Consider the following 19,959-nt stretch of genomic DNA (forward strand, 5'->3'; position numbering starts at 1 on the left):
TTCTACTGTGTACCCTTTGACTTCAAGCAGACTGAAAATATGAAAAACCATGAAGTTCCCTAGGTGATCTCTGATTAGCTAACCATCAGTTCAGTTCAGTAGCTCAGTCATTATAGACTCTTTGTGACCCCATGGACTATAGCATGCAAGGCCTCCCTGTCCATCACCAACTCCCAGAGTTTACTCAAACTCATGTTCATTGAGTCGGTGATGCCATTCAACCAACTCTTCCTCTGTCATCCCCTTCTCCTCCCGCCTTCAATCTTCCCTAGCATCAGGGTCTTTTCAAATGAGCCAGTTCTTCACACCTGGTGGCCAAAGTATTAGAGTTTCAGCTTCAACATCAGTCCTTCCAATGAACACCAGGACTGATCTCCTTTAGGATGGACTGGTTGGATCGCCTTGCAGTCCAAGGGACTCTCAAGAGTCTTCTCCAACACCACAATTCAAAAGCATCCATTCTTCAAAGCTCAGCTTTCTTTATAGTCCAACTCTCACATCCATACATGACCACTGGAAAAACCACAGCCTTGACTAGACGGACCTTTGTTGGCAAAGTAATGTCCCTGCTTTTTAATATGCTGTCTAGGTTGGTCATAACTTTCCTTCCAAGGAGCAAGCGTCTTTTAATTTTACGACTGCTATCACCATCTGCAGTGATTTTGGAGCCCCCCAAAATAAAAGTCTATCACTGTTTCCACTGTTTCCCCATCTATTTGCCATGAAGTGATGGGACCAGATGCCATGATCTTAGTTTTCTGAATGTTCAGTTTTAAGCCAACTTTTTCACTCTCCTCTTTCACTTTCATCAAGAGGCTCTTTAGTTCTTCACTTTCTGCCATAAGGGTAGTGTCATCTGCATATCTGAGGTTACTGATATTTCTCCTGGCAATCTTAATTCCAGCTTGTGCTTCATCCAACCCAGCATTTCTCATGATATACTCTGCATATAAGTTAAATAAGCAGGGTGACAATAGGAGCCTTTACGCACTCCTTTCCCTATTTGGAACCAGTCTGTTGTTCCATGTCCAGCTCTAACTGTTGCTTCCTGACCGGCATACAGTTTTCTCAAGAGGCAGGTCAGCTGTCTGGTATTACCATCTCTTTCAGAATTTTCCAGAGTTTATTGTGATCCACACAGTCAAAGTCTTTGGCATAGTCAATAAAGCAGAAATAGATGTTTTTCTGGAACTCTCTTGCTTTTTTGATGATCCAGTGGATCTTGGCAATTCGATTTCTGGTTCCTCTGCCTTTTCTAAAACCAGCTTGAACATCTGGAAGTTCACATATTGCTGAAGCTTGGCTTGGAGAATTTTGAGCATTACTTTACTAGCATTCGAGATGAGTGCAACTGTGTGGCAGTTTGAGCATGCTTTGGCATTGCCTTTCTTTGGGATTGGAATGAAAACTGACCTTTTCCGGTTTTGCGGCCACTGCTGAATTTTCCAAATTTGCTGGCATATTGAGTGCAGCACTTTCACAGCATCATCTTTTAGGATTTGAATTAGCTCAACTGGAATTCCGTCACCTCTTCTAGCTTTGTTCATAGTGATGCTTCCTAAGGCCCACTTGACTTTGCATTTGAGGATGTCTGGCTCTAAGTGAGTGATCACACCATTGTGATTATCTGGGTCATGAAAATCTTTTTTGTACAGTTCTTCTGTGTATTGCCACCTCTTCTTAATATCTTCTGCTTCTGTTAGGTCCCTACCATTTCTGTCCTTTATTGAGCCCATCTTTGCATGAAATGTTCCCTTGGTATCTCTAATTTTCTTAAAGAGATCTCTAGTCTTTCCCATTCTATTGTTTTCCTGTATTTCTTTGCACTGATCACTGAGGAAGGCTTTCTCATCTCTCCTTGCCATTCTGTAGAACTCTGCATTCAAATGGGTATATCTTTCCTTTCCTCTTTTGCTTTTTGTTTCTCTTCTTTTCACAGCTATTTGTAAGGTCTCCTCAGCCAGCCATTTTGCTTTTTTGCATTTCTTTTTCTTGGGGATGGTCTTGATCCCTGTTTCCTGTACAATGTCACAAACCTCCATCCATAGTTCATCAGGCACTGTGTCTATCAGATCTAGTCCCTTAAATCTATTTCTCACTTCCACTGTATAATCATAAGGGATTTGATTTAGGTCATACTTGAATAGCCTAGAGGTTTTCCCCACTTTCTTCAATTTGTCTGAATTTGGCAATAAGGAGTTCACTCTCTGAGCCACAGTCAGCTCCCAGTCTTGTTTTTGCTGACTGTGTAGAGCTTCTCCATCTTTGGCTGCAAAGAATATAATCAATCTGATTTCGGTGTTGACCATCTGGTGATGTCCATGTGTAGTCTTCCCTTGTGTTGTTAGAAAAGGGTGTTTGCTATGACCAGTGTGTTCTCTTTGCAAAACTCTATTAGCCTTTGCCTTGCTTCATTTCATACTCCAAGGCCAAATTTGCCTGTTACTCCAGGTGTTTCTTGACATCCTACTTTTGCATTCCAGTTCCCTACAATGAAAAGGACATCTTTTTTTGGTGTTAGTTCTAAAAGGTCTTGTAGGTCTTCATAGAACCGTTCAATTTCAGCTTCTTCAGAATTACTGGTCAGGGTAAAGGCTTGGATTACCATGATATGGAATGGTTTGCCTTGGAAACAAACAGATCATTCTGTCGTTTTTGAGATTGCCTCCAAGTACTGCATTTTGGACTCTTCTGTTGACTATGATGGCTACTCCATTTTTTCTTAGGGATTCCTGCCCACAGTAGTAGACAAAATGGTCATCTGAGTTAAACTCACCCATTTCAGTCCATTTTAGTTTACTGATTCCTAGAATGTCAACGTTCACTCTTGCCATCTCCTGTTTGACCACTTCCAATTTGCCTTGATTCATGGACCTAACATTTCATGTTCCTATACAATATTGCTCTTTACAGCATCGGACCTTGCTTCTACCACCAGTCCCATCCACAACTGGATGTTATTTTTGCTTTGTTATAGCAGTTGACTAAGACAGTGCTTAATCATTATCCTCCTTTACAGATAAATAACCTGAGGGGCAGAGAGGTTATGTAATCTGCTCAAGGTGAATGGCCAGGAAGAAAGAAAGGCAGAATTTGTACCTATGTGGCCTGATTCTGGGGCCATCTTCTTTACCACCATGCTCTTGTGGAGAAGCTGGCAAACTTTGTCGTAAAGGCCCAGATGGCAAATTTTTCCAGCTCCATGTGAGTCATACGGTCTCTGTCACAACTCCTCATTTCTGCCACTGTATCATGAAAGCAGCCATGAACAATATAGAAACAAATGGGTGTGGCTTGAGTTCTAATAAAACTTTATTTATAAAATCTTTTGTGAAAGACGCTCAGTCACATCCCACTCTTTGTGACCCCATGGACTATACAATCTATGCAATTCTCCGGGCCAGAATACTGGAATGTGTAGCCTTTCCCTTCTCCAGGGAATCTTCCCAACCCAGGAATTGAACTGGGGTCTCCTGCATTACAGGCGGATTCTTTACCCTCTAAGCCACCAGGGAAACTCCATCAGGCAGGGCCAAATTTGGCCTACAGAATTTGCCAATTACTACCTTGGGTGATATCAAATTTATACCATATTTGACACTTTTTATTTGAATCATCATTTCCTCCTTTTTTCATCACTCCTACTACTTCAGAATTAACCATAATTGGAAACATGGAAACCAGGGATGAGGAAGGAAAAAGAGAAGTAGATGGTGCAGAAGATGTTTCTTTGGGGCAAAGATAAAGCAAGGAAGGTGAAAGACAAGGGGATAGGCCTTGAACTGCCCTCTACACCTCCGAGGGGTAGGCGAGGAATGGCTTTATGAAAGGAGCTGGAGTGAGCCCAGAACATTGTGCTGGGTTCTAGTTCAAGTTCCTCAAGGCTTTATCAGGAGGAAGAGGGATGAGCACTGCCTGAGCACATGGAAGCCTGAGGCCACGGGGGACTCAGACTATGTCCTCCTTGAAGAAAGACACACCTATAATAAAGTGGCCATCTATTTCCTTGTTGACGATCTATGTTCCTCTTGCTTCAGAATGGTGAAGCCAAAAAAATTAAAATTTGCAGAGAAAATTATAATGTGGCGTTTGGATATGGCTCAAACTATGGTCAAGAAGATGAAGAACACTGTAGAACTTTAACAGATGTCATCCTTTCTTCCTCTTTTTTCCTTCTAAATGCAAATACTCAAAGGAAGAATAACTGTAAATAAGAAAGCATCTAAATGAACACATGAATGAATAGCCAAACACTTTGTGTTATTTCTTAGATAAGAATACAGTGTGAGAAAAAGCAAATACCAATATAGACAATCCTTTTTTATTGCTTGGCAGACTGCAGTGTTTTGTTTCCTTTGCTTTCTATTTCTCATGCACAGGTTTAAAAAAAAAAATTGTTTAAGGATAACGTATACAAGTACTTGAATACACTTGTAAACACATACCTTTGCGTCCAGCTTTCTGGATGTAGATTCCTCTCGATCGCAGCATTTTCAGCAGGCAATCCAAATGCATCCCAGCCCATAGGGTTGATAACCTAGCACCCAGAAAAGAAACATCAGCCAGGGCAGATTGCTAAAGTCTTTATCAGTATTCCCTGCTGGGCAGTGAGCAGGCATTCTCTCCTAACATGTCTCATCCCTTCCTGGATGATTTCAAGCTATGCTGTTGAAAGCCAGCTGGCTACCTAAGACATGAGCACAGAAGGGAATTTAGAAAGTTAAATATCAAGGTGCCAAGAGCCGTCATCTTTGAGTAGGTGTTTTCGTGACTATTTTTTACTTTCTTTTTCTTCTTGTCTGTATTGTCTGTAAGGAACCCAAACGGTTTTTCTGAAATTAGAAAGCTTCTTTCAATATCAAAGTAGGTATATATAAAAATGTATACAGGCATTCCAAATGCTCACCTTAGATTTTCCAGTTAAGGAGCTGTGCTGTCCAATAGGGTAGCCACTAGCCACATATGGTCATATAAACTTAAATTAAAATGTAATAAAAATTAAAATTCAGTCCCTCCATCACAATAGCCACCTTTCAAGTGTACAATAAGTCACTCTGAATCACTACCTCTAAGATATTTCCATTTAAAGAACCCCAGATCTTTGGAAAGGTCTGGGGATCCTCGGACCTTAGAGGCTGAAGAAACTCTTGAGATGCACCCTCCGTCCCCGTTTCCTTATTTGACAGTCCAGGCAACTGGGGCCCAGAAAGAGGAAGCAGCCTCACCGGGTGACCCTAGGAGCAGTTACTTCAAGCCAGGACAGGCATTCATTTCTGCAAATGGATGACCAGTCACAGCTCAGCTGGTAGCTTTAATAGCAAGTTCTCTCAAGCTACCTTCCATGCTGTGAACGGGAACAATGGCTTGAAACACAAGCTGTGGCATCAAGGGACAGCCTCAGAAGACCTGTTTTAAACACTCAGTCCCTTACCCTTCTCTGATGCCGAGTTCAGCCACAACGCCACAGACACAACTTGTCCCAGAGCCAGATTTCCGAAACTTGCCTACAGGGGAGGATGGGCTGAGGAGGCTCTGGTATTTCTAGAAACAGCCCTTAATGGTTGGCCTTCTTACTTCCTCGCAAGCTCCTGGTCTGTCCACTGCCACAAGCTGGGTTTATGTGTTTGTAATCATGCAGGAACCTGAGCTTCTGTTCTTACACATCTCCCAGGACAGTGATGGACACTCTGTTCATTTCCTGTTCATATCCTGATGGGACATTTTCCACTAAAGAAACAGCTCTCCTTTTCTTTTTTTTTAAAATTATATTTATTTATTTATGGCTATGCTGGGTCTTCGTGGCTACTCGGCCTTTTCTCTAGTTGTGGCGAGCGGCAGGGGAGGAGCTACTCCTTGCGGCAGCACGTGGGCTTCATCGCAGTGGCCTCTCTTGTTGTGCAGCACAGGCTGCAGGGCGTGAGGGCTTCAGGAGTCGCAGCTCCCCGGCTCTAGAGCACAGCCTCAATAGCTGTGGTGCGTGGGCTTGGTTTCCCTCGGCACGTGGGACCTTCCCAACCCAGGGACTGAACCATGTCTTTTGCATTGGCAGGTGGATTCTTTACCATGGAGTCACCGGGGAAGCCTTCATTTTCTAAGTAACATTTCCCCTGACTATAGAAATAATGTTTATTCACTATGAAAAACCTTAATACATAGAGAAAAATATTCAGAAGAAAATAAAGATCCTTAATTCTACCATATAACCATACATAACTGTTTTTTGGTAAATTTCTATCTAATTTTTAAAAATTGAGATCATATTATTTCCATGTGTGTTTTTTATCTCCTTAAAAAAAAAAAAAACCACCTTGTACCTAGGGTTTTCTTCTGTCTTTCTGTCTTATTCAAGAACTTTCTGAGATGCAAATGAGTATCACCCATGGCCATCTCTGCTCCAGGTCCATAAGCACCTACAATTCAAAGTGTCGCAAACAGGATTCATACTCGAATCCCAATCACCAGATCCGTCCTCTCCCTAGTCGCTCTTAGCAGGCGGCAGTAAGAAACAGGCACGGCCCCCCCAGTGGCAGATGCCACTTGCCTTAAAGTCATTCTTCCACTCTGTGGTTATTAAATATTTTAAAACCAGGATTCTGTTCTGATGGGACAACCCCACCTGAAGAACAAAGACCATGCATCTAAGTTCACAGCTGCTCTGACTCCTTGGCTGATGGCGCTGGTTTAGTTGCTAAGCTGTGTTCAACTCTGCAAACCCGGGGACTGCAGCCCACCTGGCTCCTCTGTCCGCGGGATTTCCCAGGCAAGAATACTGGAGTGGGTTGTCATTCCCTTCTCCACCCAGGGATCGAACCAGAGTTCCCTGCATTGGTAGGCAGATTCCTTACCACTGAGCCACCAGGGAAGCCCCACACCTTTGGTTAGTGAGTGGGAAATGTCAACAAAGGCTTGCTGCTCAGGAGGCTGTGGTTTTGGGGGAAGGATCCTAAACCCAAACCTGCCATTTATTGGCAGTGAGCTCTGAGGCATACCATTTCTCCTGAGTCTCAACCATCAGCTGTGACTGAAAGCAGCCCCCTGAACTGTTGAGAATCACATGCTAAGGTGTGTGTGGCGCACCCAGCACAGTGCAGGCACCCAGGCAACGGCAGGGCTGGCTGCAAGTGGCAGCTGCTACTATTGGCTTGATCTTCAGCACCTCACAAGGTCACACATCACCAGTTCCCTTGTCAGGACCTCAGCTCTGCAGTTTGCTGTCGCTTCAGGAGGGGCTGGTTCGCCACATCCTCTGTTGTGCTTCCCAGCCCTGGAGTCTGGGAAGAGTGGATGCCCTGGACTTCCAGCCTCAGATGACATGACTCCCAGGGAATTCCCAGTGGTTAGGACTCTGCGATCTCACTGCCAAGGGTCTCAACCCTATCTGAACCCTGCCAAGGGTTCAATCCCTGCTCAGGGAACTAAGATCCCACAAGTGTGCGGCATGGTCGAAAAAAAACTCAAGAGATGACATGACTATCTCAGTCTCTGCATCCACTCTCCTGAGGTCAGTCGAAATAGGCTCCTCTTCTTTTCCTTAATTGATGCTTCTCAAATTACAAGCACAATACAGGCTTATTTTAACAAGTGAAAGGACACAGTACATGATACATAAAGGCAAAGCTGATCATCTCCCCACTCCAGCCCACCCTTACTCTCAACCAGCCTTTGTGTCCTTCCCTGCTGTTCTCCTTACTAAATGCAGACACAGAAACATATGCACACATATAGGAGCTGGCTGGTTTATTTTTATGGAAATAGAACCTACTATATACCATTTTATAACCTGTTTTTTTTTTCATCTAACATGCCATGGACATCTGCAAAAAATATGTAAGTATATATGTGAGTGTATACATGTCTTTTAAAAAAAATTTTAACATTCCCTAGGAATATCTAATTCTATGTAGTTTTAGGAAGTTGTCAAAATATAACCCAATCCAGTGCATCTTGTCCCTTTTCCTTTTGCTAAACGTGGCCAACTTCTTGGCCACGTTTAGCAAGAGGAAAAGGAACCTCCCCCACCCATCTTCTAAGAATATGTTCCTCCTCCAACCTCATATCATCCTGCTTCGGACAGTCACAAAACCCACCCCTCTGGCCACAGAGAAAGCAGCTGGTGGAGTTGTCTGAGAAAATACAGCTGGGTGTGTGGACACACACAGAAACGGGAGGTGGACAGAGATTAGGGGTGCTGATCTGCTTCAAGGACCCGGGCCCAATTCCCAGTAGGCCCCGCTCCTACTACATCTCCTCTGTTTCTGTGAGTTATACCAGGATCTGTCAAAAACACACAAAACCTCCTTGTTTGGTTAAACTGGTCTCAGCTGGGTTACAGTCCCTGGGAGCCAAGAATTATGACTAAAACACACACCTTGTAGCATACAACTTTCTCTGGAGTATTGCTTAACCCACAGATGAAAAACATTTCCTGCACAGATTTTTCTCTCTCTTTAATTTCCAAGAGTTAAATAATAATAATAATGGAAACCCCACTTTGGGGATTTGTGTTTGATTACTAGAAAGTTCTTCAACGCTTCCACGGACAACGCTAGAACGCAGCTTCCAGATGTGCTGTAATTCTCCTGGGGCTAGAGACAGTGCTACTTCGTTGGCAGAATAATGTAACTGTTGTGTAACCATGCTCCACAAGAAAGGGGAAAACTTAGTTATCACTTGGTTTCTTCGTAGGGACTGCCAAAATGGCAGCAGTTCAATGTGTCTGCCCATTAACATGCTGCCAGGTTACCATCCATATTTTTAAACAAAGTCAATACAGAGACAGTCAAAAAATCAGTCTGGATTTACATAATATACTTACTCATTTCTATTTTTGTTTTCAGATGAAATGAACATGAAAAGATAAATTCTTAGCTCACATGTTACCCCAGCTGTCTATGAAAATAAAAATCTGAAAAATCTTAAAGCTTCTTAATTATTTCATAGTCTTACCAAAAAGTCACAATAAACAAATGTCTGCCCTAGAATATAGACTGTGGGGAGTCAGGACAGTCCTTTCCATCATGGCTGGACACCAGAAGTAGTGTCCTTGTGAGCCAAGCCTCCAGGAGACAGCAAAGGGCCCCGCCCATTCTACACCATGGGTTTCCCAGACACCCAGCGACAAAGGGCAGAACTCACTCTTATGCCGCAAGATGATTCACTATTGTCCAGATGAAACAAAGTATTAAGGCCTGCAACGAGATTCTGAAATACCAAAGACTGTCCCACATCCCCAGGCAGCAGGTTCTATTTGCTGGTCAACTGTTGCTGTTTGGTTGCTAAGTTATGTCCGACTCTGTGACCCCATGAAGTGCAGTACGCCAGGCTTCCCTGTTCTTCACCATCTCCCAGAGTTTGCTCAAATTCCTGTCCATTGAGTGGGTGATGCCATCCAACCACCGCATCCTCTGTCGCTCCCTTCTCCTCCTGCCCTCAATCTTTCCCAGCATCAGGGTCACATTGTTACAGTTCATTTACTGAAAAGACACCAGTGCTGTCTGTGCCCACCTTGTTCACCTCTTGGTCTCTTCTACATCATCCAGATCAAATACCCCCATTCTGGATATATCAGGCCCACTTTCTTGTCTGTGGTTTCTCTATGGGCAAAACCATCCAAAACGTTCACTGGAGGAACTCTAAACTTTCCTTTGGGGTTGTAAAATCCCTATTTTTTTCTATCACCATAACCTAGTTTAATCCTTGGTTTAGTTCCACAAGTAACTACATCTATAGCTCACATATGCCAACTAGACAATTTAACCTAAAAACAAACAACAACAACCACCCCCCTAACATCTGGATTTCTATTTTAGCGCCACCTGAGCCTCTCAATCCCCTAGGTGTTAACCTCTTCTTGGATGAGTGCTTTCAGCAGAAAGGGGCTCAAGAAGTCCTGGCAGCTATAACTTGAAAATGTATAAAATAAAAGCCATCACTTCCAGCTGTTCTTCTAATAAACGCTCTAACTATTTCAAATTGAGTGAGAAGCCAAGGGGCACAGGGGAAACAACACAGAAATTAGATGGGTGGTACACTGACCCCACTTCTAGACGGAAGGAACAAAGGGAGGAAGCAGAGAGAACTGAACCCGAAGGCTGAGATCAGTTGCAGAAGCTTTTGAAATAGACAGGTCTGGCCAAATGGAGCTGGATTAATGGAGATGTTAAGAGGGGAGAGAGAGAGAAATTCCCTGGCTGCTTCTTTCCTCTTACCCTACAATCTTGCCAAATTCTTCTTGTCCAAAACTATTCAGAGGTCAGCTGACACCAGAGCTTGGGAAACATGGCCTGCAGAGTTCTGGTTCTGCCCTTCCACCATACAAAGCAAATCAGGAGACGGATCTGACGGCAAACTGGTCAGAGACCAGCACAGGAGCACTAGCAGGACTGCAAAATTTACAGGGACTCGAGATGTAAAAGGGGAGTTGGGGCCAGCTACTGATGAGGGGCAAACACAGGGATCAGAGTCCTGGCAAGCTGGACCAGTGCTGGCTGGGAAGCGAGGCCTGGAAGCTCGGGTGAGGCCAGCCTCTGGTGAGGACCCAGTACGTGACGATGGCTCACCCCACAGGAACCTCCCGCCTCCCGCTGGGCAGAGCCGTGGGCAGCTCAGGGGTGGCGGCTACAGGTGACAATGTACAGACGAGGCTCCGGAGGGATGTACCCTAGAAAACGACAGGGAGCAGTGTCCAGGAGGGCCTGGGAGGGAGTGAGTAATCAAGGGGGACTACAGCCTTACCCATGCTATATTTCTCCTTTTTAAAGGGGAGAATATGAGTCGACTCATTGGAAAAGACCCTGATGCTGGGAAAGACTGAGGGCAGGAGGAGAAGGGGATGACGGGGGATGAGATGACTGGATGGCATCACCGACTCAGTGGACATGAATCTGAGCAAACTCCTCGAGATAATGGAAGACACAGGAGCCTGGTGTGCTACAGTCCATGGGGTCGCAGAGTTGGACACGACTAAGTGACTGAACAACAACAACAACATATGGAATTTTATGTACAATTTTAAAATACTTTTCCTAAGAAGGAAGAAACGAACAGGCAAAAGTACAGCTCTTCCTCCAACACAGGAAGGAAGATCAAGCAGAGTTAAGAAGACTTTGGAAGTAGAAGGGAAGGAAGCGAGGCAGCCCGTTGCCCTCCCAAAGACAGAAAAGTACCAATTCCCCAGGAATGACCAGCTTTCTCTCCCTTTCATTACAAAACAAAACTTTAAATTTGAAGCCAATTCAGCTTCTAATTGAAAGCAACCATGGTTACTGCTTCTCACAAAAATTGCTATTTTCAGAGTGCTGTGGTTTTTCTGGAGGAGATGCAACGCTTCATTTCCAAGAAATGAGGAATGCAATATTTAATTTTGTTTAGCAAGTTTAATAACCCAACATTATTACAGGTTGGGGATCAAAAATCCAGCAAACGCTTCAGAGTAAAAGAATTCAAATGACAGTACCTAGGCCCCAAACAGAAAACCTCCTCTGGGAATGTGGAGGCAGATAAATCAGCCAGTTTTCCAATCAAAATACTAGACCTGCAATTCATTTTCCCTTTCAAATTACATTTGAGAGGATAAGCTCTGGATATCCACTCTCGACTTTCAGATGCTACAGAGATTAGAAAATTTGAAAACAAAATGCCATGTGATGCACTCTCTGGGCACTTCATAAACACTTGCTGACTGATTGGCCGACTGAGAACTGATGAAATGTATGTCATGGCTCACTTGCTAGGAAACTCCTCTCCTTTCCTGCTATCTGTGGGGAACTGCATTACGATCATGTGGCTGCAGGCCCACAGCCTCCCCCTCCACAGAGAACAGCATAAAGGCCCAGGCAGAAAACCACGTGTGCAGTACCCTGTGGAGTTTTGCCTGAGGCAAATCAGTCCAAGTCCTACTCTGGGAGAGGGACGTGGCAGCTTGACGTTTTAATTGCCCTGCTTCTGGCCCAAAAGGTGCTGAGGAGACCAGCTGAAGTGGGAGGTGGGTAATTTTATTTTCTAACCATCTGTGCATACAACATATGAAAACACAACAAATCACCATATGGTGCTAAGCTTCAAAGGTGTCATCAGACTTTGTATGAGTTTAAGAAGACTGACTGGGGCTTCCCTGGTGGCTCAGTGGTAAAGAACCTGCCTGCCAGTGCAGGAGCCACCGGTCAGACCCCCGATTCAGGAAGATCCCACATGCAACTAAGCCCACGCGCCGCAACTTCTGAGCCTGAGCTCTAGAGTCTGCACACCGCACCTACTGAGCCCACTGCTGCAACCACTGAAGCCCATGTGCCTAGAGTCCGTGTTTTGCAACAAGAGAAGTCATCGCAGTAAGAAGCCCACACACCACAACTACAGCGCAGCCCGCGCAGCAACAAGGACCCAGCACAGCCAGAAATAAAAATATAATAAACTTAAAAAAGATTTAAAAAAAGAAGAAAATGACTGGAAGTGTGGTCTCTTCTAATTCCTGAAAGAGAATAATTTATCTCTGACTTCAAGTGGCCCCTGCTTAAACATCCAAACCTCAGAACTACCTTATTACTGCTATTATTAATTAGGTTATACTGGAAAATTGCATTATGGTTTTTAAAGAGTTTTCTCACTGATCATTTCACATGAACCTTGCAACATATCCGAGGTGGAGGGTAAGCAGGCCTGGCGTGCTGCAGTTCATGGGGCTGCAAAGAGTCAGACACGACTGAGTGACCGAACTGAACTGAACAATGTGGCAGCCCGGATGGGAGGGCTGTATGGGGCAGAACAGGTACAAGTGTATGTATGGCTGAATCCCTTTGCTGTTCGCCTGAAGCTACTACAACATTGTTTGCTAATCAGCCATACTCCAACACAAAATAAAAAGTTAAAAAAAAAAGAAAGAAAGAACTCCTAAGGTATGAACAATAAGAACAATATGAAAAAGACAAACAACCCCAGTGGAACTTGGCAAAGAATGTGAGCAAGCCAATCAGAGAAGAAACTTAAATAGATACTAAACATGAGAAAGTATCTCAGCTTCGCTGGGACAGTGTTCAGGAAAATGTAAATTAAAAACACAATTAGATGTCATTTCCTATGTATCAAATTAGCAAGGATTAAAAAGTCTAACATTAATAAGTGTTATCAAGGAGGTAGGGCAGTACAGTAAGAAATGCCATTCATTGCTGGCAGGAGTATAAACTGGCACCAAAATTTTGGAAAGCAATTTGGCAAGATCCATTTATGCTGAGGTTATACACACTCTGTGACACAGTGATGCCACCTCTCCCACAAGCTAACAGTGAGGTGCAAGGATGTTCACTGGAACAGAAATCTGTAACAACCAAAATCTCTACTAATGTGAAAATGGGTAATTAAATATGTCATAATTACACAGTACTTATAATAGATGAACTCTAGAGATAGATTAATCTTGAAACAAAATAGTTAAAAAACACGCAGAATATTAAGAGCTTTTACACAAAATTTAAAACACAAATACTACACACAAGTGTGGGTGTATCCATAAACAATCTATAGAAATACAGCATAAAAACATGGAAGACAAAAATAATAGAGTATTTTTTTAACTGAAGGATTGGAATCTGATTATAGAGAGGCACAACTGTGTCTGTAACATTAAAAGAAAAAGCTGAGGCTAGCAAGATTAAACATTAATATCTATTACATGAGTAGCAAGTCTGAATATTTATGACAATGTTCTCTGGACGTCTGTGTTGGAAATGCGTATAATTTCTTACAGCGTCATATTTCAACTGAAAAGGATTGAGACTGCCTAAGGAAAGTGGACAGAGAAATAAAAGGGAAGGCAGTCTAGAACAGAACATGAGGTAAGGTATACAAAACTCTTATAAAACACAAAATAAAATGGACAAGAGGAGGCGGTGCAGGGAGGCCCAAGAGGAGAGGGATATATGTGTACATACAGTTGATTCACACCGTTGTTGTACAGGAGAAATTAACACAACACTGAAAAGCAATTATACTCCAATTTAAAATTTTAATAAATAAAATGGACACACACACAAAAAAGAAACTCAGATCTGAATAGCCCTATATCCATCAAGGAAATAGAAATGTCATTTTAAAACTTCCCACAAAGAAAACGTTAGGTCAAGATACCATCACTGAAAAAAAAAAAAAAAAAAGATACCATCACTGGTGAATGCTATTCAGCAATAAAGCTAGAAATAACACCAGTAACACACAGTACTTTCAGAAAATGGGAAGAAGGGAACACTTCCTAGCTTGTTTTATGAGGCCAACATAACCCTGATATTAAATACAAAGACACTACAAGAAACAAAAAAAATAATTACAGGGCAGTGGCCTTCAGGCACACAGGGATATTAACAAATGAATACAGCAATACAGACACAAAAGTACATCATGACCAGATCAACTTTATCCTAGGAACACAAGGTTGCTTTGATATTAAAAACCAATCAACATAATATATCACATTAACAGATTAAAGGAGAAAAATCATGCATTGTCTCAACAGATGCAGAAAGGTATAGTAAAAAAATGAATATCCATTCATGAGAAAAATTCTCAGCAAACTAGGAATATAGGGACAACCTCGTTTTACTGCACTTCACAGATACTGTGCTTTTTACAAATTGAAGGCATGTGGCAATTCTGTGTTGAACAAGTCAATTGGCAGCACTTTCCGACAGTATTATTTTTTAATTAAGGTATGTACATTTTTTTAGAACACATAATGTTACTGCACACAACAGACCACAGTAAAATGTAAAAATTACTTTTAAATGCATTGGGACCAAAAAATTCACATGATTCGCTTTACTGCAACATATGCTTTATTGCAGTGGTCTGGGACTAAACCCACACTATCGCCGAGGTCTGCCTGTACAGAACTTTCCAACTGGATAAGAGGATGCAAAGATGGAGCAGGGCAGGAAAACCCTATGGAGTAAACTGAGAGGAAGAGACCAAGGTGCAGGAGAAAGACTCAGAGAGTGGGATCTCGTGCCAAGAGCACAGCCTTTCAAGACGCGGGGGAATGTGGTCCACTGTATGACATGCCGCTGAGGTGAGACAGGATGAGGACAGAGACACATGCAGGGAGGTCACTGGCGGCGTTGGAGACTGCAGGCTTGGTGCAGAGGTCAGCCCACCTTTTACTTCCCATCTGCTGTTCCTAGCATGCCTCAGAATGACTCCCATACCTCCATTCAAGAATTATGCAAATCAGGGCTTCCCTGGGGGCTCAGCAGTGAAGAAGCCACCTGCCAATGCAGGAGACACAGGTTCGATTCCTGGTCCAGGAGGATCCCATATGCCACGGAGCAACTAAGCCCACGTGCCACAACCACTGAGCCTGCACGCTGCAACAGCTGAAACTGTGCGCCCGAGAGCCTGCGCTCCACAGGAGAAGCCACCGCACTGGGAAGCTGGCGCGCCGTAACAGAGAGCAGCCCCTACTCACCGCAACTAGAGAAAAAAGCCCATGCGGTAAGAAAAGACCCAGCATAGCAAAGAAGAACAAATTAACAAGTTAGAGAAGGAGGCTTACCGACAGACTTTGAACCTAAGATTCCAGTCCTGCTCTACAGTACAGTAGAAAGGCCAGTGTTCCGAACAAAGTTGGGGCCCAAGGACTACGTACCTGATGAGTTAATCAATACACACGTCAGATGCTCTTATTCCAGATCAGATATTCCTTCCCTCCTTAGAGTCAGGATCACTGAGATCTGACCTGCACCCAACCCTGTTCTATCCCTGGGACTAATCCTGACATTGGGAGAGAAGGATTTTAAAACAGCAGGAAGTTCAACAGGCTTTCACACTGTTGACCATCTCTGTTGACAGAGGTTTGTGTTTTTTCTGCCACGATAACTTAGAAATGGCAGGGCAAATCTTTCTCCATATTTGGCAGTTATTTTGGGGATGATCTGACTTAAATATGGGCTATGAAAATTAACAAGAAATTAATCTCAGGATAACCTGCAGAATACCCTCCCGCTCCACAGACAGTTTATCATCTTAAAGAGAGCAACTGAAACAGGAATGCAGGGAACCCGAGGTGCCTGCTGGTCACTAAGATACCATAAACCAAATAACACAGGGTGATCTTAGGCACCAACCAAGTCACAGGATAGACGATACAAATAGCAGGCAATGTCTGGATGCTTCTCAAAAGGCAAATCCATGCAGTGGGCAGAAGAGAGTACACAGTCATTTATTAAATGAATTAGATTAATTTCATTTATTATGTGACTTCCCAGAGCAGGGCTTCCCTGATGGCTCAGACAGTAAAGAAACTGTCTGCAATGCGGGAGACCCAGGTTCAATCCCTGGGTCAGGAAGATCCCTTCAAGAAGGGCATTTATACTGATCTGACTTACTTACAAAATAACGATTTGTGGCTGTTCAGTCAATAAATCGTGTCCAACTCTTTGACGGCAGCACGCCGGGCTTCCCTGTCCTTCACTATCTCCCAGAGTTTGCTCAAATTCATGTCCCTTGAGTTGGTGCTGCTATCTAACCATCTCATCTTCTGCAGCAACCTTCTCATTTTGGCCTCAATCTTTCCCAGCATCAGGGTCTTTTTCAATGAGTCAGTTCCTTGCATTAAGTGGCCAAACTACTGGAGCTTCAGCTTCAGCTTCAGTCCCTCCAATGAATGTTCAGAGTTGATTTCCTTTAGTATTCACTGATGTGATCTCCTTGCAGTCCAAGGAACTCTTAAGAATCTTCTCCAACACCACAGTATGAAAGCATCAATTCTTCAGTACTCAGCCTTATTAATGGTTCAACTCTCACATCCATATGTAACTACTGGGAAAACTACAGCTTTGACTATATGGATCTTTGTTGGCAAAGTAATATCACTGCTTTTTAATAAACTTTCTAGGTTTGTCATAGCTTTCCTTCCAAGGAGCAATCATCTTAATTTTCTGGCTTCAGTCATGTCTGCAGTGATTCTGGAGCCTTCCACCTTTTTTAGGGGATTATTATTGGCCAGACACATATACTGTCTCATTTATCCTGAACAACAACCCAGGAGGGAAGAATAAATATTATCCCTATTTTAAGGGATTCAATGACTCGTGCAAGCTCACTCAGTGAGAAAGTGGTGTAAGAGGCTCAAACCTGGGTTGCCCGACCCCTGAGTTCAGCCTGACCTTGGGTTTCGGTTACTGGTAAGGGACTCCATTCTGTCTCTTGGGCTTGAGCTGCCTATAAGGGTCCCAGTAAGTCTAGGCCTGGGGTTCTGCCTGGAGCTTTGTCTGTAATGTCTCATTCATCCAAGAGAATCAGAGTTCCACCTATACCCCCTCAACCACCTATCTGCTAATGTACCAGAAACACACAGTTTTGCTATGAAAGTTTAATCTGTAGCAACTGCCTGTACTCACTGTTCAAAATAAGTTGGCTTAAGTTAAAAAAAAAAAAAAAAACAAGATTAAATCTAGCTGAAGAAGCACAGTTAGATATACTTCCTGACAAGAGCCAATTTATTCTGCACCACCTCTTTCCAATAAACACTGCAGAAGTGACGGAAAGCAATACGGGGAAAATAACACCTGGCAGAGCCCAGGGAGACGGACTGCCCTGGTAGAAAGCAGATCTCTGAATCTGACAGTAAAAGTCGTTAACTCTTCGAGGGACAGAGAGACACAGTACCCTGACTTCCTTTTTAGGAATATTTCTTGTTGCCAGGGTCAGCTCGGCACAAATTTTCAAACCAATTATGACAATGGATGCACTTACCACTTTAAAAGAAAATCTTCAGAAAAAACTGGGAGGCAGCAGATACCCTTTATACAGACCCTGAGAGGTTAATAACAGCAACAGCCAGGGGGAGTGCAGGTAAATGTTTAACAATAGACTCTCTAGCAGAAAAGGCCCTGATTTGCAGGCTCTGCTAATCTCCATGATGCAAATACTCCCATCCTGGGTGGATTTTGAGCTACTAAGGTGACAAATAATGAACACAAAGTTGGGCAGAGGTGCGCACGGCTCTCAGGACCTGGGACGGCAGGCTCCAGCCCTCTGCTGATGACGACAGTATTTACTGGTTATGTGCTTATGCGCCAGTTATGCGCCAAGTACTTCATAGTCATCATCTTTCAATCCTTGGGAAAGGCCAACGGGCAAGTACTATATTATCCCCTTTCTACTGATGAGAGAAAACTAGGTCTTAGTTTAGACAGATTAATCAGTAATGAGTCAGAGGTTGACTACTTACTGAGTGTTAAGAGCTAGAACCTCAGTGCTGGCTATTTGATTCACGGGTCCACGCTTTCAGCCCCTCTTAGATGCTACCTCTCTCTGGAAGTTGTTCAAGAAGCTACTACAATCACTGCTACCTTGTCTTACAGATGATGTGTTGTCAAGGAGTTAAGTGCAGGCTCTGGGTAGCTGGCAGTGAAAGGGGTCTGACCCACATCAGCCATGGAAGTGTTCTTCTCTTCCTCTCCCCGGAAAGTTCACCTTGTCCATCAACACCCATGTCAGATGGTCCCCTATGAGGGAGTCTTTCCCAACTCCCACAGGGCTGTTACTTCCCTCCAAATTTTTGTGTTAGGAAACTTTGACTTTTTCCATTATAAGATTAATATGTGCTCATTAGAGAATACAGAGAATATCAAAATACAAGGAGAAAAATCTCTCTGTGGCTCTACCTGCTACTCACAGCGTTTGCTCCTCTTTTGTTCTACTGGATTCATTCCCCTCTCCAATGTCTGTCTACTGAGGGGTAACAGTCCCACGACACTGTGAACTCCTCGTGAGGTGGTATCAACACGGTACCCACAGGCATGAACGCTTCCACTGCATCGGCACCCCACCTCCCGCCCCAGCACAATGCCCAACACACAACTGCCCCCAATTAATCCTGATGCTTTATCATGTCCTCCAGTTCATCAGAGGAAACCCTAAGCTTCTCATGTTTACCTTCAAAGTTCCCTAACCTTAACTGAGACTGAGTGTCTCCTTTGTCCTCCATTCTTACCGTCCTGCGTGGGGCAGGACAGTGCCACCCCAGCAGGCACCTGGCCTTACCTGCATCCCTCTCATCTTCTGGAAGCGTGCAATGGTGTCGCTGATGGTGTACACACGCACGTGGCCCATGTGCAGCTTGCCGGAGGGATAAGGGAACATGGAAAGCACGTAAAACTTGGGCTTTGATTTCTAGGAAAGGATGACAGAAAAATACAATGAGTATTTATTCATCATTCACAGGGAACTAGGTACGCATATAATATTTTGGCATTTTACTCAAGATAATTTAACATTTTCAAAAGTTTTCTTTAAAAAAAAAAACCATTCCCATATGGTAAATGGACAAAAATGCCAAATACCAAAATTCAAAGCCCCGAGTTATCCTATAGAATGTCCAAAATAATGCCAAACAACCTCACAGAGCCAATTACCCCTAGTTATTTTTAAATCTGCCCTTTTCTCTTTTAGCACAGCTATCTAGGACTTAAAGAACTGTATGTTTTTCCAAACGAAGCTCTGACACATGTGCCCATAAAATTCATGGAGACAACAGTGAATCATAGAGAGGTGACAAGTCTAAAATGGAGCCCCTCCCTAAATTCCGGGGAGCTGCAAGCAGACTTGGACTGAGCAGGGTCCCCAGGGGCGGGTTCAGGTTCCAGGTTTCTCTGCTGTACTGTGAGCTTATCTTTCAACAGAAAAGCTGAAATGGGAAGGTAATGAGAAAATCTTAGCCAGGTTGCTGTTTCCCAGGGGGTGATCTACAGGCAGCCTCAGGCCAGGGTTACATAACTCCCCAGCATCCAAAGACGCACAGTTTCATCACAAGAAACAGAAAAAAGGTACATGCATTGGAACACAGACGAGCACAGGGCAGGACGTCCTCACTGGAATGTCAACCTTCGGGACCTTAGTTCTTATTATGGTGAATGTTGACACAAGTTTGTGCACACGAGAAGGGAAGGCTGGAAAGGGGGTAGTCATTTAATT

At 43.6% G+C, this 19,959-nt stretch overlaps 1 protein-coding gene across 1 annotated transcript in view; it reads right to left on the bottom strand.

The window, feature by feature from the left end:
• The window catches only part of LARS2 (leucyl-tRNA synthetase 2, mitochondrial), a 141,901-nt gene that overhangs the window by 112,492 nt on the left and 9,450 nt on the right, over positions 1 to 19,959 (bottom strand). The window contains exons 3-4 of the mRNA XM_065933880.1: positions 19,030 to 19,158; positions 4,446 to 4,537 (exon numbers count right to left, since the gene is read on the bottom strand). Coding sequence (XP_065789952.1) covers positions 4,446 to 4,537; positions 19,030 to 19,158 — 221 coding nt within the window. The remainder of the gene's footprint in view (positions 1 to 4,445; positions 4,538 to 19,029; positions 19,159 to 19,959) is intronic.

Source organism: Muntiacus reevesi, chromosome 4, assembly GCF_963930625.1.
Source record: "Muntiacus reevesi chromosome 4, mMunRee1.1, whole genome shotgun sequence".
In the NCBI taxonomy this organism is placed as follows: domain Eukaryota; kingdom Metazoa; phylum Chordata; class Mammalia; order Artiodactyla; family Cervidae; genus Muntiacus; species Muntiacus reevesi.